Here is a 26532-nt window from a genome sequence, read left to right as displayed (position 1 = left end):
AGTGACCAAGCAACTCACGGTGCCGGGAAACTGAGAAGACAGAATCACCTGATCACCCGTGCTCTGCATCTGTACTGAAGGAGCCGCACACGCTGCCAAGTGGGCAGCTGGGTTTGCATAAAAGAACTATATTAATATCACAAAGAGTAAAAAGGGGAAGAAAAATCCAGTGATGATCTCAAATGTAGTCTGATTCAAATAAACATAAAATGTGATGCAGCGAGATGTGATAAAGTCTAATCTTATGTTTCTTACAGCGACAAAACTTGAACCGGCCTCCAAAGCCAGACCGAGCTCTTAGATGACTGATTGTAATTCGTGAGAGCTATGGATACAGATACAAAATTCTTAACAGCTTTTTGATTGAATCAGCTCCCAGTCAATTACCGTGAATAGTTCTGATGAAATGAAACGTGTTTGTTCAAAGCTGTTTACTAGTAAGAAGTCCAGTCCTCTGACAGCACGGTCAACCTGCAAATGGATGGCAGCGCAGGTCGCAGATGATGGAAAGAGCAGACTATACTCACCATTTTAAATTAAGTTCCTCTGGAATATTCTGCTTTATATGTACTATCTGACCCGCTCTTATTAGCAACATTATTTGAGACAAGTAACATTAAAAAATTCAGAAGGAAAAATATTGTGCTCTGGTTTTCTATTATTTTGCATATTTGGCAATAATTTGCAAAGTCGGTTGGTTTTGCAGTTTGTGTTGTCTGATATGTATCTGTAGTGAGAAAAAAAGGACTATCTTTCTGACATCATATAGATGTTATTTTAAAGCCATGAATCTGGCAGAGGCTGTTAGCTTTTACTCTTTTTTTTTTTTTTTTGAGGCTGAGCAGCTTTTAACATTGAATTCCCCTTGAAGAAATGTTCAGTGGAAATGTTTGTTCAATAAAGAAGGCCAGATCACACAGTAATGCTCCTCTCCATTTGGAACGGCCACGCGCAGAGAAAAAGGTGGTATCTAAAACAGTTTGCATACTTCAGCTCCAAAGGTTATATACATCATAGTTCATGTGGCATAGTAAGGCCTTTACTTACGTTTTATTAGTTCAGTCCTAATTTGGTCCTTAGCTGAGATATAAACACATGCCACTTCATTGTTTATTTGTAAAATATTAAGATTTTTTGTGGACTATGGTGACATTTCAGTATGTAAAAAGCAAAATGTTAACGCAACAGGTTAATGTCTCACATTAGGAATTTACTAGCTTAATGTGGAGATGTTTTGGATAGCATTTGTACGTCTTTACTAAATCACCAGTGCAGGCTGTATGGTCTATCTGTCACTATTTTATGCATGTCGAAATTTGCAAAGCCTTTACCAAAATGCTACAGCAATCTTAGTTACAAAACTATTTTGATTTTAAGCTCACATTTCAGCTGGCCATAACCATAGGTAAAAAAGAAATGAGGTTTGATACGCAGATCTATAACCACAGGGAGGAAGAAAATACCTTGCAATGCATGTATCTAAGGTAGACATTTGAGATGCAAAATAACTTATAGGGAAAGGGAAAAGACACTATTCCTGGTGTTTTAAGTTAGCAGGCGGCCGGTCTGCAGCGACACGTTATCTTGAATTTGTGGGCTTTAAAGCTTTGCACCGTTATATGCACTTGAAAGATATATTCAGATATAAGCCATTTAGGGATTTAATGAGATATAAGCACTTTTCAGGTTTATGAAGAAATAAAAGCACTGCCGAGCTAAATACACCCCAATAAACCCTTGCAGCGCTAGGCGCCGCATCCCTCGCCAAATTCGGTCAGAAACACCCGTCACCTCCCACTTCAAACCCCAAGGACGGGGGTGTGTGTGTGTGTGCATTCCGCCACGCGTGGGCAGTACACCGGCGTGACCGGCGCGGGGGAGGCGCCGCTGGCCCCCGTGGGGAGCGGCGCCTCCTCCCCCCCGCCGCCCCACGGCGGCGGCTCCGCCTCGTCGCGGCGATCAGCTGCGCGCGCGTCACGTGGGCGCGTGTCGAAGGTCACGGCGCCCACAATGGAGCTGTCGGCGTACGCGCAGGGCGGGTGGCAGCTGCTGGGCGACCCCCGCTGCTTCCCCCGCCGCCCTTACACCGCTCTCCTCCGCGCCGCTTTCCGCAGCCTCCTCGATCACCCCCATGCCGGGCTGGGTAAGGCGTGGGGAGAGGCGGCGCGGCGTGGGGAGAGGCGGTGTGGGGGCGGTGCGGGCCGCGCGAGCTCCGCGGAGCGCGCAAGCGAGCGCGCTGCTCCCTCTTGCGCCGCCACGCGCCTGTCCGCGTGAGTACACGCGCGTCCGTGCCGCAGCGGCCGGCGTCCACGCGCAGCCACACACACACACGGGGCGGCTCCCAGCCGGAGCGTCGCCCGTGGACGGCTCCAGGGTTCCGCTGCGCGGGGTGTCATCGGTAACGCGCGCCTGCTTCATTAAACCCTAAATCCGCCGAAAATACCGGGGGGGGGGGGGGGGCGGCGGCCCGGGACGGGGTCTCCCGCACGTTCGTGTCCGCGTGGCAGGGCAAGGAGGCGGTTTTCCCCCCGCCGCTCCCATGCGAGCGTGGCGTTGTTATTTGGGTTAGGGTTTTTTTTCGCGCGTGGACGCTTCCCATGGCAGTCCCGGTGTGAGGGTGTCCGGCCGTGCCACAGATGCCGTGGCGTGGATGCCGCCGCCACGGCCACGCAGGGAGAGCGGAGGGAGCCGCCGGTGCCGGCGTGCAGCCCCGGTCCCCGCCCGCCCGCCCGCCCGCCCGGCGGCTCCGGCTCCGCTCCTCGCCTTTGGCGACAGACTTCTGCGAGGCGCGGACGGGGCTTGGAGAGGAAATTGAGGGTTTCCTTTTTTTTTCCTCTCTTTGGTTTTTTTTTTTTTTTTTTTAATGGGAAGGCGATGGGGAGGCGGCGGGGCGTGCAGCGCCGGGCAGCCCCGCCTGGCACCAGCCAGCGCTTCAGCCCCTCTCCTCCTCCTCTTCCCCCTCACACCTTCCCTGCTTGCTCCGTCCGGTCCCTCTAAAACCCCAACAGCGTTTCATTTTGAAGTTTTTACGGGAAAAAGCCCGTTCAAAGGGCGAGCAGCAGCAGCCCTTGGTGCCCCGTGCTGGGATTTGGCAAATAAGTGTGTCATCGGTAATTCATTTATTTTAGACGATCCAGACCTGAAAGATATTGACCCTACAGTATTAAAACATTGCCATGCTGCGGCTGCAACGTGTATTCTGGAGGCAGGAAAGCAGAAAGCCGACATATCTGCTATAAGGTACTAAGGCTTTGAAGCTACCCCATTTTTTCTAGCGGTTGTTACTGTAAACTGTACTGCTGAGTTAATGTCAACAGAAAACTAATAAATTCTTTTTCCCTGTAGCACGTGTCTAGAAGACTGTAAACTGGATAAAGAGAGAATAGAACAATTCTGCACCGAATATCAGGTTTTTAAAGCAATTTTAACATACTTATGTTTTCTTTCTCTCATAGGAATTTACTGAACCTAGCAAAATTTTTTCCTTTTTTTTTTCCCCCCTCCAGAAAAACAAGGATGCGTTGGAAATCCTATTGGGAAGGTAGGTTAATCAGTCAGCACAGGTATATAGTTTCAATTACAGCTACTTGAAACTGTCCTGAAAAACACCTCTGCGTACTTTAGGTGATTAAAGTAAGAAGTATTCCATTAAAAAAAAAAGCACATTTTTAACAAACTTTAGAAAACAGCTGTTGAAACTTTATGTCCTCCTTTGAGAATTCTGCGCGTAAGAAACTTTTTTAACTTTTCAAGAAGCATTACAGGGGTCATGAAAAAGTTGTTTATTGATGGACAGCTTGAGAAGGTAATGTTTTCTTTTAGCGCAGGCAGCCTGTAACTGTTGTGTCTTCCAGCATAGGCAGATCTCCTCTCCATGTAACTGATGTGTCTTGGCGCTTGGAGTATCAGATCAAGGTAATTTTAACACTTCAAGGTGTTCCTTCAGCCTGTTTCAGTGCTGGGACCTGACTTTTTTTCTGTGCTCTTTGTTTTTAATTTAGAGCAATCAACTTCATAAAAGTTACCAGCCTTCCTACTTGGTGACCTTAAACGTAGAGGTACTGTACTGCCAGCACCCTCAGAGGAAAAAAATGCAATTTCATGTGTTTTTTTTTAATAAGACAGGCATTTTTTTTTTCTTCAGAAAGGTGATTCAGGATCACACCCAGATGTTACTTTTAGTTGCACGATGGAGCAATTACAGGTACTTCTTTCCTTCATCATTGTTTCTATGCTTGGCTACAGTTGTGGATGTAAATGTTTTTAACAACTTGCCAATCACAATGAAATCATATCTACTATTATTTTTAAAAAATAAAAAAAATCCAGGATCGGGAGGGTAGGGGAGAATCTTCTATAAAAATTATCCGAGTGTGGTTTTCCTGTCTTCTGAAATAAAGTTGCAAAGTAACTGATTAACTGATTTTAGTTGCATGGGTAGTGTTTTACATATGAGCATAAATATTTTGTCTGTTTTCATAACTGTAATAAATATATATATGTGTGTGTGGGAGGCAATACATCATTTTTCTGAAACTCTGGTTGCCTGTGCTTTAGAGAAATGATTGAAGAAGCTGGTTCAATTAAATGTGTAATGAATAAAAATAGAGAGCGAACTGAAGGCTCTTCAGTGGTGTTCATGACATGTAAGAAATGTACTGAAACAAACATTGATCTTTGTTTAGCGATTTAAATGTGTAACTGAACAATAGAGGTATTGTAATGCTTGGAAGTGCCCAAACTGGGGAGGATTGGGAAGAGGGGCTGGGGGAAGAGGAAAAGCAAGATATTAAAACTTCAGGTTTATACCTCTCCTTTTTTCATGTGTGTCTCAAAAGTTGTCCTTAATAATGAGTGTTTTGGATCGGTTTGCTGACTTGTTAAATCTGACATGCTTTGGCTGGAGAATGGTCCCAGTGCAAAATTACACTCAGAGTATTTTCAGTATTTACGAAGCCTATGTGGTACTTCAAAGCCTAGAACAAATGTAAGCGTTGGCCATTGTAATGATGTGATAAAATCTACGTGTTGGGATAGTGGTCTATTTTAGTAGATTATATATGTTAAAGGGTGTTTTCCTTCAGTTCCCACTTTTCTACTACCTTCTAAAATAGGGAGCTATTTAATTACTCGCTGGCATTGCGTCTGTTGCAACATTTCTTGTGGTATAAGTGCTGGTTTCCCTTGACTCTGTAAAAAAAAAAAAAAAGGGAGTTCTACTAGCTGACCTTTTAAAAAAATACATTCATTCTAAGATGGTGTTTCATCTCTTAGGATTTAGTTGGAAAACTAAAAGATGCTGCAAAAAGTCTAGAAAGAGCGGCACAGATGTGATTGAAGGAAGGTGTCAGCCTGCTGAGCTGAAGTATGCTTATTCCTAAGAGCGTCTTCTAAATGACAAATGTCTTTCACCTCTTGATGCAAACTGTTGGGGTTTTTTTTGAAGTCCTTGGATGCGAATTAAGTGAAGTAACTTTTTTATGATCGCACTTGATATCCCTTGCCCGAGTCATATTTTTTTTATTAACTCTTGTTAAATACTTAACTTCGTGTCTTTAAAGCATTCCTGTTTTATTTCGTGTATTTTCAGTATTGCCACTGATTATTTTTCTCTGTGATCTAATAAAGCTTATTTGCTCCCGTTCTGCAATTATGGGTGAATTAGTTGTACCTGAAAGTAAGATGCTAACCGTTAGATGAGCTCCACGGGGTGAAAATCCCTTCCTCCCGTGCCGCTACAGCGGCGCGTTTGCTAAATCGCCCATCGCGCTGTGTTATTTCACGCCAAGTGATCTTGCATCTTGCGTGAGCGCGAAGGTTGGTCCCCGCCGCGGGAGGACTTTCATTGAGTTGTACCGAGCTGGGGCGCCTCACGGAACGCGGGGAGCCCGCGGGGCCGAGCTGAGCCGGCCGTCGGCTACGGCTCGACGGCGACTCCCCCCTTCGCCGCGCCGCGCCTGCCGGCGGGGCGCTCCGCTCCCGCTCGCCTCGGGCCGCCCCCGGCTCCGGTGGCCGCCGCCGAGCCGCTCCTCGCCGGCCGCGCCGCGGAGCCCGCCCGCACCTGCCGGCGGGGGAGAGCGGCCCCGCGGAGGAAGCGCGGCGGAGCCCGCTCTTCCCTCCGCGCTCCGCCGCGCCGGCGGCAGCGAGTGCCCGCGGGGCTCCCCCGCTTCCTCCCAGCCGATCCGCCGGCGCCGCCCGGCGCTCCCCGTCCCCTCCGTGGGGCGGGGGACACGCCGCGGCTGTCCGCACCGCCCGCTCCCGCCGCCGCTCGGGGCGAGAAGGCGTCGGCGCGGGCCCACGAGGGGACACGCAGCCCCTGCGGGGCGAGGGCAGCGGCACGAGGCCGCGGCACGATCTCCGCGGGGGGGGGGGGGGGGGCGCCGGGGGGGATGGCAATGCTCGGTCCGCGGCGGGACGGGGCGGCCGCGGGGTCGCGGGTGGGAGGGCGCAACAAGTGCGCGGAGCGAGGCGAGGACGGGGGCTGGCGGCGCGTGGGGCCGCGGCGTGCGGTTAGGGCGCCGGTGGCGGCGGCGGCGCAGGATGAAGAGGGCAGCGCCGGGCGGGCGGGGCGGGGGGACGCACCTCGCGGGGTGGTCGGGGGGGGGGGGTGGGGGGTCGGAGGGGGGATGGCGCGGAGCCTGGGAGGGGAGCAGAGGGGGCGGCGGGGCGGGCGGAGGGGGCGCGGGGAAGGGGGCGGCGGGCTCTTGCGGGGGAGGCGGGCGGGAGCCGCGAGCGCGGAGCGGGGCCGGGGGTCGGGGGCGGGCGGGCGGCGCGGCGGGGGAAAAGGAGGCATCGGCGGCGCGCGGGCGAGCGCGTGCAGGGCCGGGGGGAGGGGAGGAGGGAGGGGAGGGGGCGGCGGGCGGGGGAGGGGAGGGGGGGGGGAAGGCGGGGTGGGGGGGGAGGCGGAGGCGGCCGGGTTGCGGGATTGGGTCACGGGGAGGCTGCCGGGCCCCGGCGGCAGCGCCGCTAATTCCCAGGCCGCCCTTAAGGAATGAGGCGCCCCACGTGACGCTGGCGGGGCGGGCGAACTCCGAGCCATTTTGGGGACGGTGTCAGTTTCCAGTGTGTGCCTTCAGCGTTGCATTCTTCCCTCCTCCGCCCTCCTCCCGCCCGCCCGCCCGCCCGCCCTCCTTCCCTCCCCGGGTCCCCGCCACCAACTATGAAATAACAACAACAATAATACTCGTAATAATAATCATAATAATAAAAAAGAGGAACGCGAGCGAGGCCGCGAGGCGGAGCGGGGGGCAGAGGGAGAGACAATGGGCTGGTGGAGAGAGGACCCATCCGGACCGGGGAGACTTTGCGCTCCCAGCGCCTGAGCCGCCCGGGCGGCGAACTCGGAGGGAGAGCGAGGGAGCGAGAAGGGCCGGTGGACGAGCGGAGGAAACCCGGGTGTTTGTAACTAAAATGAGCGGAGCGCAGCGGCGGCGGCGGCAATAAGCTTATTGCAATTGACAGCGTCTGCAGTTCATTTCAAGATGGCCGCTTGGCTCACATTCATTTTCTGCTGAACGACTTTTAACTTTCATTGTCTTTTTTGGCCGCTCCGATCATCACCCACCGGCTCCGTTTTCCGGGTACGTATGAAGCGAGGTGTCGCCTCACCAAGGGCGGGGGGCGAAGGGGGCTCGGCGGCGGTTTTCGGCCGGTTTGGGGGCTGCAAAGGGGAGCCTAGGTGTCCCCGAGCTCTCCGTATGGGAAAAGCGCTGACAGGCTGCTCCAGCCACACACACACACATATAGACACGCAGCAGCAGCAGCAGCCTGTGCACTCGCTCGCGTTACGCACCCACATTTGCAAATTTTAGTTCCTTTCTTTCTCCAGACGCCCCCTAAAACCTTTCTGTGCACATGGCCCCCGAGGAGAATATTTATATTTCCAGACCCTGCTGCCAGCCCGGCCTCAGCGCCCTTTGTTTAAAGGCAGATTTTGATTAAACAGGGACGTTCGTGAAATCTGGAGCTGCCTGGGTCAAGTGATTTCAGTCCTCCCCGAAAGAAATGTGTCTGGAGGAGGTTAAAATGTCAGATAACGCACCCATTTTATAGAGATAGAGCCAGCGGGGGGTAGCGATCCTCCCGGAGGGGTTGTTAGGCGTCGGGGCACCCAGCAGAAAATGTTATTAACTTAAGTTGGACAAGTACTTGTGTGAAATTGGATGGGTTGTAAGATGGCGGTTCCCAGTTGTTTCCAATGCCTCCTCTTACATTTCTGCCCGAAATGCTAAAGTTCGGGGGTTGCGCCTGCTGGAAGAGGAGAGGGGTGGCCAACACCGAGAAATAACTTTTTTGGGGAGTCAGGGTGGCAGTTTGGCTGCGATCTTGGGGAGCTGGGGCGTGCGGTTTGCTGGAGCCTTTGGAGCAAAGGTGATGTGTCTGTGGGACGCAGGGGGGGGGGTTTAATTTCTTTTTTCTGATTGGTATTTTTTTTTCCCTCCTGAGCCCGGGGAGGGTGAATTTACATTAAATCCTTTGTCAGATCTTAAAGGTGTCACGAGTGGGCTCCTCGTGCTGCTGAGGGACAGCTCTGGAAAGTTGCTGGTGTGTATGTTTTTGTAATTGTATGGCCTTGGCAATATACAGCGCGGGATATTTCTCTGTGTGTACTGTAAATATTTGCAAATAATCAGGTAAAAATAAGCAGAAAAATTGCATTTCTGTAACAGTGAGATAGTCACTTTTCAGCCTGTAGAAACTTTGATTTCCCTCCTCCACTCTCCAGGAAAGTTGAGGAAAACCTGGGCATGTGTGCCCATTTGCAAGCTTGGCATTAAAAGGATTTTTTTTTTTTTAATTTTTTTTTTTTCCGAAGTCCGGAGTGGTCAGAGCAACTAATTACATGGGACTGTCCCAAAGACCAGGGGTATTCTGGAAATACAGCCCAGTAAAAACTACTTTGAGTGAGTCTGTGCAGCGCGTCCTGGAAACTGAGAGAGACTTGTGTTGCAGTTTGCCAGAGACACGGAGGGTCGACCTACCTGACCGCTTGGATAGTACAAAATTAACATTTTAGTGTGTTTTTTTTAAAGAGGCGGAGAGTGCCCTTCACCTAGTCCCAGGGAGGCAGTTTAAGGGGTTGGGGGGTGCTTTTGCACTCTGTTGCCAATATTCAGGTCTTTCCTCGCTGCACCGAGCCGGACAGAGAGGTCTGAGCCCCGTGTGACTTCCCTGAAAGAAGCACCGTCCTTCCTTTAAAACATATGTGGCCATTCTTAAACGAGAGAGTAATAACAGGCTCGATAGTAAAAGTGGCTCTGGCTGATAATAGGTGAAGATGTAGAATGACGGCTGCTTTACTCCTGATGAGAGAGTTTTCCAAGAGGAGAGGGGGTGCAAAGTACACAAACCTACCCGAGCAATGCCTCTATTTTTTGTGTATGTATTTTCTGTTAGAGACATGTCGAGCAAGGTTTGATAGCTTATTGCCTTTATAGATTTTTAATCAGGTAGCTAATTCTTAGCAGGAGAATGCACTTCTGTTTTTCTTCATTTTGACATAACCCGTTTAAGGCCTCTAAATAATCAGTTGGCCGGCAGTGTTTACTTCTGGCGAGTATTATCTCTGTATATTTTACGTTCAGTTGTTCCGTGTGTTAATGTGGAAATATATATTGTCCCGGTTAAGAGGCTGTTTGTGTCGACTGGTGTGAAGTGGTGGTATTCGCCGTGCTATCAGCCCCAGCAGAGAAAAAATCTGAAAGGGTTTCTCTCCTACCCAAATATTAAGCTCAGGCTGCCGTAGTGAAACGCGCTGCGTTCGTGTTACATACCCGCAGGCACAGACACGCGTGTGCGTGTGCCTGTACGGGTGGCTTTTGGGGAGAAGTTAGGCGCCTGGTTCAGCTCGCTGGGGGAAAGATCACTGATTTCAAAGATAGCTCCCAGCACGTTGAAAATGCGCTAACTTTGGGCAATAAATAATCCGCGTTTAGGGGTTGCTTCGACAAAACAGGTTTCACGGTTGAATTTAATCCCCCTCCATTTAGGAAGGGGCTACGCCTGCGTGAAATAAACGCGTTAATGTCTTGAAAGGTTTGTCCCAGTCTGTCAGGGCTGGGAAGGAATTCTCGGTCAGCCGACTTGCGTGACCTCGGTCACTGCTGGCTTTTTGGTTCAGATATTTATGAATTATAAGGTAGTGACTTGAACAAATAAAACACAGAACCGTGAAGGCAGCCTGCCCACGTTTGAGTACCTAAAGGGACCTCGGAGCCGCCGACTTCAGGGCGCTGGAGTCTTCAGAGGGAAGTGCAGAAGTCCGGGCTCTGCCTTTTCTGGGGAAAGCAAACCCTCGGTGCCAGTGTAAAAGTAAGAAGCGGGGAGTCAGGGACCCTGGAAGCGACATTTAAACCCCAGGACAATGCAGCGGGGGTCTTGCTTTCTCAGCTTTGGGGACCTGGTCTGGCTTGGCGCTTCTGGCACTTTGCTCGCCTGTGTGCTGGCCGGCTGTGGTTTGGTGCTGGGGAGTTTTATCTGGTGCGCTCGAGGGTTCTTCTGCAGCAGCGAGGGAAGTTTCCTGGCTAGGGTCGCTCGTTGGCGCTGTGCACACTTTTTGAGGAATATTGTACCCCGGTCCTGGGCAGTTTGGCCGAAATTCAAAGCTTTTAGAAAGCTTGGTGTGTTCCCTTCCCCCCCCCCCCCCCTTTTACTTTTTTCTTTCTCCTCGCTGCCTAACATCGAAGTTTGCGAGTGGCTGGGGAGAACTTCGCATCTTGAGACTTCTCCAGCCCGCAGGGTGCTGCAGCAAGGGGTGTCTCTCAAGCTCTGCCTCAGGGAGAGTGGGAACCAAGGCTGGGAGCCGGTGTGCTGGGAGCAGGGATGTGGGGAAATTAAGAGCTCGCATTGGAGCAAAGTTGTTACCTTACATTTTTCAGGATCTGGTTGACTGAAAATAATTTACTCCCCAGTTGACGTGGCTGACAGGGTTTTTTCCCCCAGTGTACTTTCCCCTTTAGCTCTTATTCCCTCTCATTTTAAATAGTATGTGTGCATTTAACGTTGGTGCCAGTGCATCCGATGGGGGTTTATGGGTTTCAGACTGTGAAAATGACATTTGTTTTTCACTCTTGTCGCTGCATTGTGTTGACAAGGTGTTGATTTAGCTTTAGGAATGATCTGGTCACATGGTCCTTCGCATGTTGTCACTAATATACCGTTTAAAGTCGGTTTGGGCTTTTTTTTTCTTTCCCCCCTCGGTGTGCTTTACTGCTGAAAAGGGGGTTTGTTTAAGGATCCGGTGGCTTGTTTTTTCCCGTCCAAACACCTTACCCTGGTGCTGCAACTCTCTTTCCACCTCTTACAAAACTTTGCACCGCGCTCGCTTCGTCCGCGGGAGGCTTTTCAAACGAGAGTGAAAAGAGGGGGGGGGGGAGGAAAGAAAGAGAGAGAGAGGGAGTTTGGGGGGGAGAGAAAGGAAGGAAGGAGAGCAAGGGGAGAAGCGAGGAGAGAGGATGCCGGCGACGCGGAGCGGGAGCGGGGCTCGGCACCCCGCCGCGGTGCGGGGGGCTCGGTCCCTGGGAGCGCGGCGCGGCTCGGCGGGGAGAGGGAGGGAGCGGAGGGGGAGCGGAGCGATCTCAGACCAGCTCCTCGCACCGAGTCGACGTGGAGAGAGGCCCCTGAGAGGATCCGAAATGGCCGAGGCTCGGGAGGAGCCTCTGGCGCTCGCCTCCGCCGGGCTGAGACCCCAAAGCCCGGCCCAACCCCGCGCCCCGGGCAGCTCCCGCCGCCCCGGTTGCCCCGCACCGCGCCCCGGCACCCTCCGGGCTGCGGCACCCCGACCCCGCCCGGGCCGCCCCCCCCTTCCCCGCCCTCCCCCTCCCTTCGCACCGGGCTCCCAGACCCCCGCGGGCTCCTCGGCTCCTCCAACCCCTCTGCCAGCACCAGGGCCCCGCGTCCCACCCCTGGCCCGGCTCGGCTCGGCCCGGCCCGCCCCCCCCCCCCCCGGCCGCCCCCCCGCCCGGCTCTCGTGTGTTCCCAGCGGTGGCAGGATGCCAAGTGTAAGTGTAAGTTGCTATAGCAACCCCCTCGGAGAGCGGAGCAGATCCGGATCGGCACCGAGCAGCAGCGGCAGCCGCCCGGACCCCCCTGGCGGGCCGGCCCCGCCGCCCCGGTGCCCGGCCCCGCTCCGAGGTGCGTGTCCCCCCCCCGTCCCTCCCCCCGCCGCCCCTCCCCGCTCTCCGGAAATGCCAGGGCAGCCGCACCGGGAGGCGCTGGTTCCCCTTTGTGCTGCTCGCCGGCAGCCCGGTGCCCGGCCGTCCCCCCCTCCGGAGCTCCCCGCCGCCCCGCCGCATCGCCGCCGAGCCTTCCCGGGGAGCCCGAGCCAGCCGCCGCTCCCCGCCGCTCCGCGCCGCGCCGCTGGGAAGGACCCGTGCCCGCCGGGGGAGCGGCGCGGTGGGTACCGCGGCGAGACCGCGCCTCCGCCGGGCTGCGCCCAGGCCGGCCCGGGGCGGTGCGGGGCGGTGCGGGGCCGCCCCGCCGGCCCCGGGACCGGCCCTCGCCCGTCGCCCGGCCCCGCGCCTCCGCCGCCGCCGCCTTCCGCGCTCGATCTTCCCGCGCCCGGGGATGCGGCTGCACGGGGGAAGGGGACGCGCCGGATCTCGGCACCTGGGACGCTGCCGCGGTCGTCCGTCCCCGCTGATCGGTGTTCTGTGTGTGTGTGTGTGTGTGTGTGTGTGTGTGTGTGTGTCTTTCAGAGCCGCCCCTCGCCACGCCAAAATGCACCGAACAACCAGAATCAAAATAACCGAGCTAAACCCCCATCTCATGTGCGTGCTCTGCGGCGGGTACTTCATTGATGCAACAACCATCATAGAGTGCCTCCACTCCTGTAAGTACGACCGGGCGCTCCGCGTTGTTCCCTCGCCGCTTCCCACCTTTCCCGGCATCCCGGGAACACACACACACAAAAAAAAACCCCAAACCCGCAAACAACAAACCCCCAAGCCCAAACCCCGCGAGGTGCCCGGGACCGCCGCCCCTCCGCCTCCCCGGCGGGCGGGGAAATAGGTGGCCTGGCCGCCGTGCAGTTTTTCTGAGACGGCCCTACGGTCTTTGTTAAAGTAATAATATATGTACTCTAAGCGTCTCCTTTTCATGGTAATCGCAGCTTATTTGGGTATTTGTTTAGCTTAAGCAGCGCGTTGCTGACAATGGACGATTTGCTCTAGCTTGCATAGTTTAGAAAATCGCACCTCTATCTATGCATATCTGAGCGTCACCTACCACTATCACTAAAAGGCTTTCGTGTTTGACTTCCAGTCTGTAAGACCTGTATCGTGCGTTACTTGGAGACCAGCAAGTATTGTCCCATCTGTGATGTCCAAGTTCACAAAACTCGACCGCTTTTGAATATAAGGTAGGAGAAAGATGCAACACGCACCCCACATCTCTTGTAGTTTACATGGGGAGAGCAGCAGCAGCCGTGTTGATGTTATCTCCTGGTCCGCGATTTAAATCTGAAAGGACTTGTCAATTTACAAGCTAACGCGTGTGTATGCTCTGTCTTTGGAGTTTTGTCATTGGCTGAAATTGAAGTTTTCTCAGGATTCGAGACAGAAAGTTTTTGTTGGTCTTTTTTTTGCATACTCCAAACATTGCTGCCATGCCTCTTCCCTCTCCCCCATTCTCATGTGTACCATCCCGACAGTTTCTACCTCCACGCTCTGGTTCTCCCAGACGTGCCTTACTCCAGCCGTCCCTCCTAGTCAGGAAAACTCTTGCTGAAATTTCCTGAGCTGTGAGGCAAAACCTTTAAAGCACGCTTCTCCTTTCAGAAATATTTTTCTTGTCAGTGTTACTTTTTGCTCTCTTTGTTTTCTAGGGAGGACATGTCGGTTCTAAGGGCTTCCTTCAGTCTGGGAGGATTATTTTTTAGTTGCGGTAGCACAGATGAGTTGTGGTTTATAGCGGTATTTAGAGCAGTGTTAGTTTGACTACAAGGTCTCGTCAGTTCACTTTTTATGACCAGCCTCCCACTTTGTGAAAGATGCCTCATTGTTGTGAAAGATTATAAATGAGGAGCTGCCGTTTGGATTAAAATATCACTTCGTCTGCTTAATTTTATGTTTTGGGGTTGTTCTTTTTTCAGGTCAGATAAAACTCTCCAAGATATTGTGTACAAGCTAGTACCAGGCCTTTTCAAAAGTAAGTAGTTACATTATTTTCTTAAGAGCAGAAAAACAAAACCAGAGCTGCTATCCTGTATCAGTACCCAGAGTTACAGAGTAAATACTAAGAGAAAAATGTATGCTTTTCCATCTAGATGAAATGAAAAGAAGAAGGGATTTTTATGCTGCTCATCCGTCGGCTGATGGTAAAAGCTTCTCGTTCACAACTTTAATAAATGTAGCATTGACCTAGATGCTTTGCTTTTCCCTTTTTAAGTTACAAATTATGTATTACCATGACAGAATTTAAAAAAGTAAATTCAGCATAATAGAAGTTTATTGTTTTAGTAGTTAGGTAGCTTTAATTCATAATCTTACTATGAAGATGATTTTTTTTCTTGTTAATGAGAATTGCCATTCTTCCTGATTTGAATTTCAAAATGTAAATTATTGTGGAAATTTCTGCGCAGCTGCCAATGGCTCTAATGAAGACAGGGGAGAAGTGGCTGACGAAGACAAAAGAATTATAACAGACGACGAGATAATAAGCTTATCCATTGAATTCTTTGACCAGAATAGGCAAGTTCCAGAATGGCAATATTTTCTGTTTACCTGACTGGTAGCAGCTATATTTATTATTTGTTGTAATTGTTTCATTTCTTCTCACAGACTGGAACGAAAAGGAAATAAGGAGAAAGAAAAATCAAAGGAAGAGGTAAATAACTTTCCTTTACTGCAGAGGAAACATAGCGCACACAAACACCTTTGGGGCAGGTTTGTAGGTGAAAAAAATACATAAGTATGTGTATCTAGAACAAAAGAAGCACACCTCCTATTATGGCACTAGATACAGAAGAGGTAAAACACCTTCATACGGCTGTATATATAATCAACTTTTTAAAGTAAAAAATACCTGCGGTATTGCTTTTAAAACAGAATCTGATTTTTTTTTGTCAAATTCTGAAATAAATTTTTATTTTAATAAAGTATTAATTAATCGAAAATTAATATGTAAGGCATATATATCCTAAAAAGGGACTTAGTATGAGCTACCAATCTTCATGAATAAAATTAGTTGCATTTTTTATTACTTTCTCTGGAACTTTAATTTACCACTTATTTCTGTTGTTCCTTCTGAGGCAACAGAAATTGTTATATTATAGTTCATCATCTAATAAAGTGCATTTTTTTTAAATTACATGAAATGTTAAAATACAGCTTTGGCGGGCGTAATTGCTTGTTCCCAGTAGACTGATTTTCTTTACTGTGCCCTCAGGTGAATGACAAAAGATACTTACGCTGCCCAGCAGCAATGACAGTGATGCATCTAAGAAAGTTCCTGCGGAGTAAAATGGATATACCTAACACTTTCCAGGTACCTACGTGGAAAGAGTCACTTTTTAAAAATGAGTCTTGCTATTCTAAGCTTGCTAATGCTAGCTAGCACCTCTTTTCTCATTATAGCCCATTCCAGCCAATGCTAACCACCAAGTATTTCTGGTGGTGGGATTATGAGCATTTTTAAAATATCTGTCCAGAGAGTTTGGTGGCACTCTGTAATTTTTTACTGCTGTAAATATCAAGGTATTAAGAAATTGCTCCTTAATGTATTTAAAATATATGTAATAGATGTGAAAATTCCCTATTCCCTGCTGGTTTTGGTATAGTATTTTTTCAATTTTCGGATATATATGGTGGCGGGGCAACTTTCATCTCCGAGCAATCATACGCTAGGGGTAAATGCCAGGATGCTCCTTAATGCGAGGATTCATTTCTTGAACAGATCGATGTGATGTATGAGGAGGAGCCTCTGAAGGACTACTACACCCTAATGGATATTGCCTACATCTATACCTGGAGGCGGGTGAGTATCTCCGAAGTGCCCTCTCGCGGTAGGGGGGTGCGGGGTGTGGGTCATGGCCCAGGGAGGGTGCTTACCGGGCTCTCCCCTTTGCCTTGCAGAACGGACCTCTCCCCCTGAAATACCGGGTCCGACCTACTTGCAAGAGGATGAAGATCAGTCACCAGAGGGAAGGCTTGAATAATAGCGGGGAGCTGGAAAGTGACTCTGGGAGCGACAAGGCGAGCAGCCCGGCAGGAGGCATCCCCTCCACCTCCTCCTGTTTGCCCAGCCCCAGCACGCCAGTCCAATCTCCTCACCCCCAGTTCCCCCACATCTCCAGCACCATGAACGGCACCAGCAGCAGCCCCAGCAGTAACCACCAGTCCTCCTTTACCAACAGAGCACGGAAAACATCAATAAATGGCTCCTCGGCCACTTCATCTGGTTGATGTGCCAACCAGGCTACCGCCCCTCCACCCCTCCTTTATATAGATCTCTCCATGCCATTACAGCTTTATAGATGCTAATCCATGTGACTATCGTCCAAATTGCTTTCTTTTGTAGTGACACTGAACTTGGCTATAAAAGGCGGACTAGGTGACATTTGGGATGGGCAAACGCAAGATTGAAATGTAAATTGTTTTTGGAGGACTCGGAAGCAAACAAAAGTTACACCATCACCTGTTCTGAACAATGCGGAGTTGTTTCCGTCCTCATCATCTGGACTTGGGAGTCTCCAGAAGTTGATACAAATCCTGGGAAGTAGTTTGTTAATCCAGACTAACTCCTCCATTGCGTTCTCTTCGATTGTTATTGTTCTTATGCTGTTTTGTGAACCTGTAGAAAGCAAGTGCTTTTTCATCTTGAAATCCAAGAAAACAGAAAGAATATGCATAGAATAATGCATATATGTAGCCATGTCACTGTGAATAACAATTTTTGCGTATTAGCCATTTTGATTCTTATGTTGCATCTTTTACTTCTCTGTTGCTGCGCAGAACCGATCAAAAGAAAAGTAAACTTCAGTTTTACAATCTGTATGCCTAAAAGCGGGTATTACCGTTTTATTTACTGACTTGTTTAAATGATTCGCTTTTGTAAGAATCAGATGGCATTATGCTTATTGTACAATGCCATATTGGTATATGACATAACAGGAAACAGTATTGTATGATATATTTATAAATACTATAAAGAAAATATTGTGTTTCATGCACTCATGATATGGTTGTTAAATTTCTAAACTGGTTCGACCCTTGCAGATGCCGCCTGTTTGAGCTTTGCTCATACTGCAAGAAACACTTTGCGTGTGAGAGCTACAGTATTGGGGAAGCACATTCACGTCTCTGATAACCCGGAGGCAATTGGCAATCTTAAAAGGATTTTACTGGCTTTGTCTTTTTTTCTGAGCGGTATATTTTTACTTTACCAAATGTTGAAGTGATGCAGTGAAGGAAAAAAAAAAAGAAAAAAGTTAAGGGACATGGAAGTCTTTGACCTGTTTGATTACCTTTTTATTATTTGGTGTGGTGGGATTGTGTTTTTAAAAGCACATGGAATCATTATAGAAGCCATAAACTATTTGGTATAAATTTTAAGGAACCAGCAAGTCGCTGGGTGAAGGCATTTTATCTAAATTTGTTTTAATATATATGTATATGGTACAGTACTAACTTCATTAAAATTTAACAGGTACTTTAATATTTCCAATAAATTGTGGAGAATGCCTCCTCTTTAATGGCCTGCAAATAGGTGCATTTTATTAGAGGCTCTAAGGGTATTATTTTTTCAGTAGAAGGAACTTTTCCACCATAAAATATGAACAGCCCAGAACACTTTTCAGTTTGTGCTTTGCTTTGGTCGAACTTCGTGTGTGTTCATCACCCATCAGTTATACATTTGTGAGGGTGTTTATTCTATATGGATATTGTTTCATGTTTGTACGGGAAAACTGTAGTTAAACATTTCATTGTCTCCAGTCTGCAAAAGAAGCACAATTCTATTGCTTTGTCTCGCTTATAGTCATTAAATCATTACTTTTGCATATAAATTGCTGTTATTTGTCCTGCTTGTTTTTATAGACCAGGTGATTGCAAATCCTCCACAAGGTTATTGCTTATTGATGTATAATGTCTTGTTAAACAAGAGTTGATATTTTTTCCTGTAGTAAACATGTACAGTTCAATTTCAACAGTAAAAACTTCAGTTTTATATACACGAATAACTTTCATTTATAGCTGATCAAATAAATAAACAAATAAAAGGGATAATTCACTGAAAAATAGCAAATGACCTCTGTTGATAATGTGGTGTTAAAGGACAAACATCTTGTTCTCATCGGAAATCTTTCTGGGTGCACAGAAGATTTTAGTGAACAGAACAGTACAGTACTAAAATAGCAACAACAACAACAAAAGCCTAGAAATGGCCATGATTCGGTTTGGTTGCCTGCCTTGAAAACATTTGCTGTTCTTTCTTTGACCCCGATTTATTCCTGAAAATAAGCAAATGGTGTATTCTCACATCCCAGCCAGGCGCAGGTTTCACCTCCTGCCCATTCAAACTTCGCCCCTCTTAAACTGCACTCGGCTGGGAAGGGAAGGACGGGATTTCTGTGACGGGGAGTGCCAGGTTCCGCCTGTGCTGCTCTGGATTACTTTTTAAAGCCTCGGTGGAACTAAATACCTTTTAATGTAAAGATCTCTCTCCATGCGACCGAGTGTCTCTCTTGGCGCGATTTCCCCTACTACGTGAGTTAATCACACCGCACTGGCTGAATGAATTCACCCAGGGACCAGCACTGAACCTGCAGCAGAGGGTTGCGCCTCAGCACACTGATCAAATCCCGCTTATTTGTCCTGGAAGTACCTGATAATGACAGCTTTTAGCATCAAAACGGAACTATTCTCGGTCTTCGTAAAGTGTCCGTGAAGCATAAGGCAATGAATCAGGAGTTGGATAATTCCCTTCGAGGTTTATTAAGCTCTTACAGCCCTTTCGACATCTCCCAATTTGACATCTCCCGTCTGAAAAGGAACAAACGCTTTCAGGATCTCTCTTGCCGAGCTGCAGAAGCCGCCGAGGATGTTTGTGCTGCCATGTGAAACTTTTGTTTTGCTGCTGGCCCGAGGCAGATGGCACTGCGATGCGTCTATACCGCTGAGCACAACTGGGAGGACGATCAAAGACAGCGCCTTGGCGTTCTGCTTGCGAAGCTGCTGTGTCAACCTCCCCGGTTTCACAATATTTTTCTTCGCAGCTACATCGCGAACGGGTTTCCTTACAAACCTACGTAAACCCTCCCTATTTGGAAAGAAATCCCAGCTCGCTGTATGTAAGAATAACCCCTTCATTATCCGACGTTGCACTGGTACAGATCGAGGGATAGAGCCGAAGTCTGCTGCGTTTTTCTGAGCTTGGTCAACAAGCAATCCGATCAAAGGCAGAGGCAGGGGCGGCGTGTGCCCGCTGGAAAAGGATGGGTTTCTGCCTTCGTCCGACCAAATTTTCCGCCCCGGTTCAGCTGCCTGCAGCCCCAAGCAGCGCTTTTGTGCCCAGCCGGAGTCGGGGATAGGCGGTAACGACCCAGCCCCGGGGAAAGCGAGGGACAGGGAGCATAAAGAGCTCCGCAGGCTTCTGGAGAAGAGAGGCAGGAACGGGGGGAAGGAATGCAGAAACATGCAGAAAGAGAGGGAGCATGTCGAGCTTGCTGAGCCGAGCTGTCTGTCCCCGGCGCCGAGCACCGTTCGGAGCGACCTGTCCGGCCGCCTCCAGCAGGCCGGTGCCGGCGGGCGAGCACCGCCGGGGCGCTCCCGAAAGCTCGTACCGGCCCACGGGCGGGGGCGGAGGGCGCCGGGCGGCGGCCGCCGGTGTCCCGGGAAGCACCAGAGGCAGCGGCGGGGGGAACGCCAGGCGAAGGCGGAGTCCTCCGGTATGAAAGGGGGGCACTGAAACCCGAAGGCGGAGGCAAAGCAAGCGGCCGGCGTCCTTCCAGCTGAAGCGATGCTTTCGGTCCTTCCCCCCGCGCACCCGGCTGCCGAGGACCGCTTGTCACCTCCTCCGCCGCGCAGCTGCCCCGGCATACGCTCGTTTCGCTGGGGGTTTCCAAAGCAAGACCTCCTGGGGCCGATTCGGGGGGCGAAGCCTCCTCCCGTCCACCTCAGCCACCCCTGCGCCTCTTTTCTTCCCCGCCGCCTCCCCGGCCCCCCCTCCCCCGGTGGCGGAGAGCCGCGCTCCTGCCCTCCAAACATCACTTTTGGACTGTTCATCTCTCACCGCGCAGGAACTCCTGCAGTTCCGATCTTTGCCACCAAACCGGTAAGCGAGGAGCGGGGCTCTCTCGCTTGCGGGCTCCGGTTGCCAGCCCCACGCGGGGCGGGCAGCGGCGGCGGCCCCCGCGCCAGGTACGGCGGCGGGAGGCGGGCGGCCGCGGCCCCGGAGAGCACCTTGCGCCCTCCCCGCTTTACTACGGTGAAATTCTGAGACAATGTTTACTCAGCTAAGTGTTTCCTGTTTCCGCTGTTAATTTTTAACGTTCTTGCTTCTACTCCGGGTACTTGAAACGGATTTCCTTTATTTTACTATAAACAGTTTCTTTTCATGCTTTCTGCCCGTCTCCTACCGTGAGGGCGCCCGGAGGAGACCCCGCGCTCGCCTCCCGAGGGCTGCGGACCGCCGCTCGCCCCAGCCCGAAGTCGTTGCCCCGCTCCCAGAGCTCCGAGCCACGCTCGCTTTGTGCTTTATTAATTCAAGAATTGCAAGAGGATTCTGGAAGCAAGGGTTGTGTGTGTGTTGTTCCCCCGCCCAGCTCCGGCTCCTTCACTCCCTTTCCCCACGCCTAACAGGAGAGTCCCACCGGGACAACAGGAAAGCTGCCGTGGGGACGCGTGCAACGGAGCCCCGTGGGGACCGGAGCAACTTTCGCTCTCACCGTCTGTGGGGATGGGATGTTTGGTATTTATTCAAGAGCGATGATGTGGGCTAGAAGAAGGAAAAAAAAAAAGTCGGTAACGGGTGAAGCACGACGGACACGCAAATCCCACAGCAGGCGGAGGCTTTCCCCGCTGCGGGTGGGCAGGGAGCGGGACTCCCATCCCCGCCGGCCGCCGCGGAGCCGCGGGCGCGCCGGGCAGGACACCGGCGGCCGCGTTAGAGACCGTGACTGGCGGTGCCGGAGGCGGGCACAGCCTCCGGGGTGAGGGATCCCGCGGCCGCCCCGGGGCCGCGGAAAGGGGGCCGCGCTACATCCGCGCTCCGCGCCGCCTGCGCCAGCAGGGCCGCGGCTGCCCGAGAAGCGCGGAACGCAGGCGCTCGGCCCCACCGCTGCCACGGGGAGGCCTGGCCCCCGCCGGCCGCCCCCAGGCCGGGCGGGCCGCTCCGGCTCCGCGCCCCCCGCCCCGCCGCCCGGGCAGAGGCCATCTTGCGCCTGCGCACCGCGCCCGGCTCGCGCCCGCGGAACTTCCCCCGCGCGTCGCCAGATTCGAACGGGGCGCGCGGGGGGCAGCGCGCGGGGATCCCCCTCTCCGGGCGCTCCGCACTGCAGTACTGCGCGTCGGCACCGCGCATCCCCCGCGCAACCCCCCGCGCAGCGCTGCCCGCTCAGCCTCCGCCGGCGCGGGCGGCCGCTGCGGGACGCGGAGCCCCGCTTCGCCGCCCTGCGGGCCGGGCCGGGCTGGGCCGGGCAGCACACTCGGCCCTCCGCTGAGGCGTAGCGATGCAGCCGCAGCCCCCGCACTTCCAGCGGCCTCGCCTGCCCTTTCCACCCCTGCCCCCGTCCTGCCCTTCGGGTGCTCCAGCGAGCCCGGCTATTTGGGCATGTGCGTGTCGGGAAGGGGGCACCGGGACGTGGCTTCCCGACACCCCCGCCCTGCTGCGGGGCGCCGCGGTCCCGTGTTCCTGTCCGCCCTGCCGCAGGGACCCGGCCTCCCTCCGAGGCCGGCCGGCCCCAGCCCTCCCAGGGCACGACGGGGCCTCGGGGCGCCCCGACCTCCCCCGGAGAGGTGAGGGGGGGCGCGGTAGCCATTTGGCGCCTGTATTTTCATGGCACGCATCTGAATATCGCACCTCGTCTAGAGAGACAAAGGGCTGTATGTTCCCCATCGCCAAGGAAAAGCAGATGCTTTCCCCGCAGCCCGCGCCGATGCTCTCAAAGGTGCTGCGGGGAGGGGGGGATATTCCCCGGGGAGCGGCCGGGTGAAATGTCCCCGGTGCCGGGAGGTACTTTTCCAAAAGCGGAGGCAGTCGGCAGCCCTTCCCCCCCTTCCCACTCCGCGCCCACCGCCGGGCTCCCCGCCGCCGGTATCTCTCGCTCGCCGCATCCCCGGTGGAGGAGGCCGAGGCCGGGAGGCGCCGCCCCGCACCCCAGGGCCTCCGCTGAGCGCGGAGCTCCCGAGCTCCTCTGCCAGCACCGACATTTCTCTCTCCTCCCTCCGAATGTGCTGGGGATGCTCGAGAGGTGCCTTTTCAGCGAGGCGATTTCTGATCTGTGGGACAACGTCGTGCCAAAGATCCTGCGGCTGGTGGAGGCCTCCGAAATGGGCTGATCATAAAAAAAGGGGAAAGAAACATGGAAAAAAACCCCAAACCACAGCCCAAAATAGCCCCGCATACACAAACCCAAAACTTTAAATGGGAAATGGGGGAAAAAAAACCTCAACCCCCAAAAAAAGCCCAAAACAAAAAAAGAAAAAAACCCAAAAGCAACGTGAAAATGGTGCTGGAAGATAAACTGTTGGCATGGCCAAAGTGGAGGGGTGTGAGTGATGCCCCTGCGGGGCAGCCGTCGCTGCGCGGGGTGCAGAGCCTGCGCACGCCCTCCGCGGGTCCCAGGCGCCGGCAGCCCGCGTACCGGAGCCGGGCTACGCGGGGCGCGGAGCCGCGGATCCGCCCGGTCACCGGTGCAGCCGGTCGGGACGTGTCCCATCCGGAGGGGTGGGAGCTTCGTTTCTAGGCTGGGTGGGCTGGTTGAGGAGCGGCGAAGGGCTGCAGCCGGAGCCCCGGGGGACACCGCGCTGCTGCTCCTCGGTCTGGGGCGCTGCCCTCGGGCAGGCGGGAGGGCACGGACAGCCCCTGGGCACTGAGGGGCTGGCAGCAGCGGGGACCGGCGGAGGCCAGGCAGGCGCCTATCGCCGAGAGGGATGCCTACAAGGAACGAGCTGCCATTTTGTCTCTTTTAAGTGGGTTGCCTTTCCCCTCTCGTGGAGCGCAGTGCGCGGCGGTGGCAGCAGCGGCTCCCCTCGCCCTGCCCCTCCTCGGCCGCCCTCCTCGGAGGCTGCCCGGGGCTGCACGGGAGGTCACCGCGGGAAAGCGCCCACCAGCCCCTGCCTCCCCAGCCCTGGCGTTTTCCTTGCCACCTCCGCCCTAGGTGCTCGGGTTTGCAGGCTGTTCAGCTGATTTGTTGCTAATAGCAACCACACGACAGCGATTTGCAGCCTTTGCTGCTGCTGGTGCCTCTCGTTACACCTTCTTCTGCAGACCGGGATATCGTCGTCTGGCTGCCGCGTGTCCCCACCCCTCTAACCGCAGCAGCCAGGGACAATGATGGGGCAGGGCGGCGGGGCGAGCAGCGGGCTCCGCCGGGCAGCGCGCATATTTGGTCCTTCCAGATCAAGAGCTAAATACTGGCCAGCGCCCGCCGCAGCCGCGCAGGCTCCGCGCATTTGACATTGTCTGGGAGCATTGTTGTGAGCTGCTAGCGCCCGCAATCCTGCCGGCACGGGGGGGGAGCAGCGCTGCTGGGTTTACATATGTAGATGCGGGCAGCGTTCAGCGCCAAGCCGACACACACCCTCCCCCGGAGCAACAGACACAAAGGAAGACCTCGTTCCTTTCAAGTCCGCAGAATAAATTAAGCTCCGGCTTTCAGTTTTGGAACGTCCCAAAAATATTTTTTTTTTTTAAATGGCACTGCACAAGCGCTGACGGTTCCGCAGGAAACCAGAGGTGTAACCGTATGCACGTGGTAAAAAGGGCTTAGCTCTACCAGCTAATATTTCCTGGTCCCATCCTGCAAGTCAACCTGAAATGTTGTTGTCCTTTTCCAGTTTATTTATCCCTTATAATAATTTTTGTTCTGTCCTTGCCCAGTGCAATGGCGACGCACCGCTCCCCTCCAGCTAAACCTACACCGTCTACACGTTTAGGGTTACAAACGCCTGCTCAAATACCAGCGTCGTCCTTAGTCGAAGGAAAAGAAGTCCTCTTCCTAGTGCGTTTGAAGCTCCTCGACGTTTCTGTCTTCGCCTCGCAGAACTAATTTGCTCCATCGGAAGATCTCACAAACTAAACTCACCACCGAAAATTCGGAGAGGGGAGCCCAGAATATCGTGAGTGGCTGGAGCCCCAGGCAAAGTTCAGGGAAAAAAAAGAGGGACTGTCCACTGCTACGGTCCCTCTGACAGAGTTTTTGCTGACTCAGGTAATGGCAAAACCCAACTTCAATTTGAAAATTAAATTATTCAAGGATCCAAATACTGTATTTTAGTGGAGGCTGCACACGGAGTTGGAGATCCCCCGCTCGGCACACTCCCGTGGAGAAAGCACCGCAGTTCCCTGCAGCCCACGGACTCCCACCGACCCTTCCAAGGCGGGAGCCCCGCGCCGCCCCCAGCCCTGCGCTCCCAGCCCCGACCGCGGAGGCGAGCGGAGGAGTTCGCGCCTTGCTCCTCCCGCCCAACGCGCTCCGTCCTCCAAGCGCGGCATTAAAAAACTAATTCCTGTAACCCTGTAAATACCTGCTCAAAGCACTTGAACGGTTTGCCAGGCATGTGGCAAGAGGGGGAGCCCGTCGGTGGCAGATCGGGCGGCCCGGCGCGGTACCGGGGGGCGGCTGCGGCTCCAGCCCGGCGGGGCCGCAGCCCTGGCCGGCGGGGCCGGGGCGGGGGGCACCCCGCAAGCCGGTGGGGAAGCTGCCGCGCCAAAACGCGGGAAAACCTCACCGTTTAATGAGCGTCGCGTGGTTTCTAGTCATAGAGGAGCCGCCGGGTCTTGTCCAGCCGCCGCACGGCGGAGCGGGAGCCGTCGGGGTGTGGCGAGCCCGGCCACGGAGGTGCCCCCCAGCGCCCTTCCAGCGGGGAGGAGCTGCGAGGACCCAGCTGCTCCCGTGCGGGGACCGAACCACCTGTTGCCTCGCACCCGCGGGGACGGGACCAAGCCGGGAAAACCCGTGGGAAGACCCCCGGCACCCATCACCCCCCAAAAAAACCTCCAGGAGCAACTTCGCCCTTCACCGGCTTGCGGAAAATGATGCTTCCCCGCCCGGTTACGAGCGTATTTCCGAGTGAATCAAAGGCTGAGATTAAAGAACACCCACCAGAAAGCGAATGCACGTTATTAATTTGGATAATTGTTGACTGTTCCCCCGGCCTCCGGTTTATTTTTCAAGCTGACGTGTGCGGTAACGCAGTCGTTACTAACAGCACCCGCCTAAGGATACAGGTTTCCTACTAATGAGCACCCCGCAGCAGGCAATGAAGTCTCACAACTACGTCATTTCCATAAATGATTTTCCGTCTTCAGTACTTTTGCGAGAGCCGGTGACATTTCCGTCGACCGCATTTGCATGGTGTTTATTCCTCATTATTATCATTAACCATGTGAACAGCCTCTCACTATCAAGCAACGAAATGTAACAGCAAGTTTTGGAGGTACTCAGGGTGCGTTTTGTTGTTTCACTTATCCGAACATTAGACTTAATTAGACAGATAAATCAATTTATCTGTAATCGACACATCTGCTTTTTTAAAAAAAAACCTCTGGAAGTAATTCATCACCATTTGTTTATTTTTTTAATTTAACTTAAGAACAGAAATAAGTATAAAGAAATGTGTTTAACAGCTGTTCCCTTCTCAAGTACACATGGTGATAATTTCCAAAAAAATTTTCTGTGGCAAACGACCTTCTCACCAATCTGATTTAATTTGTCTCATTTATTTGTAAAGAACAGCACATCGCCTGTTTTGTTTGTTTGATTAAAGAGAGATTTTCTTCGCATTAAATACTCCTGGAAACTCGTGGCTCATTTTAGACCATGATATTGTTTACATTAGCCCACCTTTTTTAGAGTTGAGCAAACCCAGAGATGATTTATTAAAATTAGGGGTCTTTCTTACACTTTTTCAAACTTTTAAAATGCAGCTGAAGTAACTCCAACCTTTCAACTTTAAGGTATGAGACACAACTTTACATTGCCTATCAAATAACACGTTTGTATAGTGTCAGTCATCTGATTTTGTACATTGAGAGCTTTGCAGAACAAAATGCCAGCCTATGAAATCCTGAAGCCACTATGCGTTAGAGGGTGGCTGCAGAAAGGGCATTTTTTGTGGAATAGTAACTCTGTTTTTCTGCTGAGGATCACAATTTCGCTTGGAGCAGCCTGATCGATAGCAGAGCTAACTAGTAACTGCGTTCACAAATATCCCGCGTCTTGGGAATCGCCCTCAAAACGTACTGGAGGAGATGTAGGGTCTATTTCCATTCAAATCCTGATAACCTTTATTTCATTTTGCAGTCCCACCGTTTGCATTAGTTGCTGTAAAGACCTCCAAGGCTGTGTTTACTCACAGGTGCAACCCTGCCTTG

General features: G+C 52.5%; 3 protein-coding genes across 4 annotated transcripts; 2 read left to right on the top strand and 1 right to left on the bottom strand.

Annotated features, from left to right (window-relative positions):
- Positions 1 to 1962: 1962 nt before the first annotated feature.
- On the top strand, positions 1963 to 5650 carry COMMD3 (COMM domain containing 3). The gene is made up of 8 exons (XM_075082671.1): positions 1963 to 2143; positions 3129 to 3240; positions 3346 to 3409; positions 3507 to 3541; positions 3855 to 3915; positions 4002 to 4058; positions 4145 to 4204; positions 5275 to 5650. Exons 1-8 carry the CDS (start codon positions 2011 to 2013, stop codon positions 5332 to 5334), a joined length of 582 nt encoding a protein of 193 aa, XP_074938772.1. The 5' UTR covers positions 1963 to 2010; the 3' UTR covers positions 5335 to 5650.
- A 1418-nt stretch (positions 5651 to 7068) lies between these two features.
- On the top strand, positions 7069 to 18001 carry BMI1 (BMI1 proto-oncogene, polycomb ring finger). Its single transcript, XM_075082670.1, has 10 exons — positions 7069 to 7580; positions 12696 to 12829; positions 13261 to 13357; positions 14090 to 14145; positions 14264 to 14314; positions 14579 to 14687; positions 14778 to 14823; positions 15385 to 15483; positions 15892 to 15972; positions 16071 to 18001. Exons 2-10 carry the CDS (start codon positions 12718 to 12720, stop codon positions 16398 to 16400), a joined length of 981 nt encoding a protein of 326 aa, XP_074938771.1. The 5' UTR covers positions 7069 to 7580; positions 12696 to 12717; the 3' UTR covers positions 16401 to 18001.
- On the bottom strand, positions 16701 to 20320 carry LOC142052485 (uncharacterized). 2 transcript variants are annotated; one of them, XR_012658860.1, is made up of 3 exons: positions 18637 to 18727; positions 18245 to 18300; positions 16701 to 16788 (listed from the first exon to the last, which is right to left on the bottom strand). XR_012658860.1 is itself a non-coding variant. In XM_075082669.1 (2 exons), exon 1 carries the CDS (start codon positions 20217 to 20219, stop codon positions 18930 to 18932), a length of 1290 nt encoding a protein of 429 aa, XP_074938770.1. In that variant the 5' UTR covers positions 20220 to 20320; the 3' UTR covers positions 16715 to 16788; positions 18637 to 18929. The 2 variants fall into 2 exon arrangements, 1 of the variants encoding a protein (XP_074938770.1); XM_075082669.1 differs by lacking the exon at positions 18245 to 18300 and having other exon boundaries at positions 16715 to 16788; positions 18637 to 20320.
- Between the last annotated feature and the right edge of the window lie 6212 nt (positions 20321 to 26532).

This window comes from Phalacrocorax aristotelis, chromosome 2 (genome assembly GCF_949628215.1).
Source record: "Phalacrocorax aristotelis chromosome 2, bGulAri2.1, whole genome shotgun sequence".
Lineage (NCBI taxonomy): Eukaryota > Metazoa > Chordata > Aves > Suliformes > Phalacrocoracidae > Phalacrocorax > Phalacrocorax aristotelis.
Note: the sequence above shows the minus strand (reverse complement) of the source record. Positions and strands in the feature narration are given on the sequence as shown.

Bases quoted from the DNA above. Each gene is read 5' to 3' on its own strand.
- COMMD3 (XM_075082671.1), top strand. From the start codon at position 2,011: ATGGAGCTGTCGGCGTACGCGCAGGGCGGGTGGCAGCTGCTGGGCGAC. The intron at 3,410-3,506 runs GTTTTTAAAGCA...TCCCCCCTCCAG, and splicing joins AATTCTGCACCGAATATCAG to AAAAACAAGGATGCGTTGGA. The intron at 4,059-4,144 runs GTACTGTACTGC...TTTTTTCTTCAG, and splicing joins TGGTGACCTTAAACGTAGAG to AAAGGTGATTCAGGATCACA.
- BMI1 (XM_075082670.1), top strand. From the start codon at position 12,718: ATGCACCGAACAACCAGAATCAAAATAACCGAGCTAAACCCCCATCTC. The intron at 12,830-13,260 runs GTAAGTACGACC...TTTGACTTCCAG, and splicing joins CATAGAGTGCCTCCACTCCT to TCTGTAAGACCTGTATCGTG. The intron at 14,315-14,578 runs GTAAAAGCTTCT...ATTTCTGCGCAG, and splicing joins TGCTCATCCGTCGGCTGATG to CTGCCAATGGCTCTAATGAA.
- LOC142052485 (XM_075082669.1), bottom strand. From the start codon at position 20,219: ATGAACAGTCCAAAAGTGATGTTTGGAGGGCAGGAGCGCGGCTCTCCG.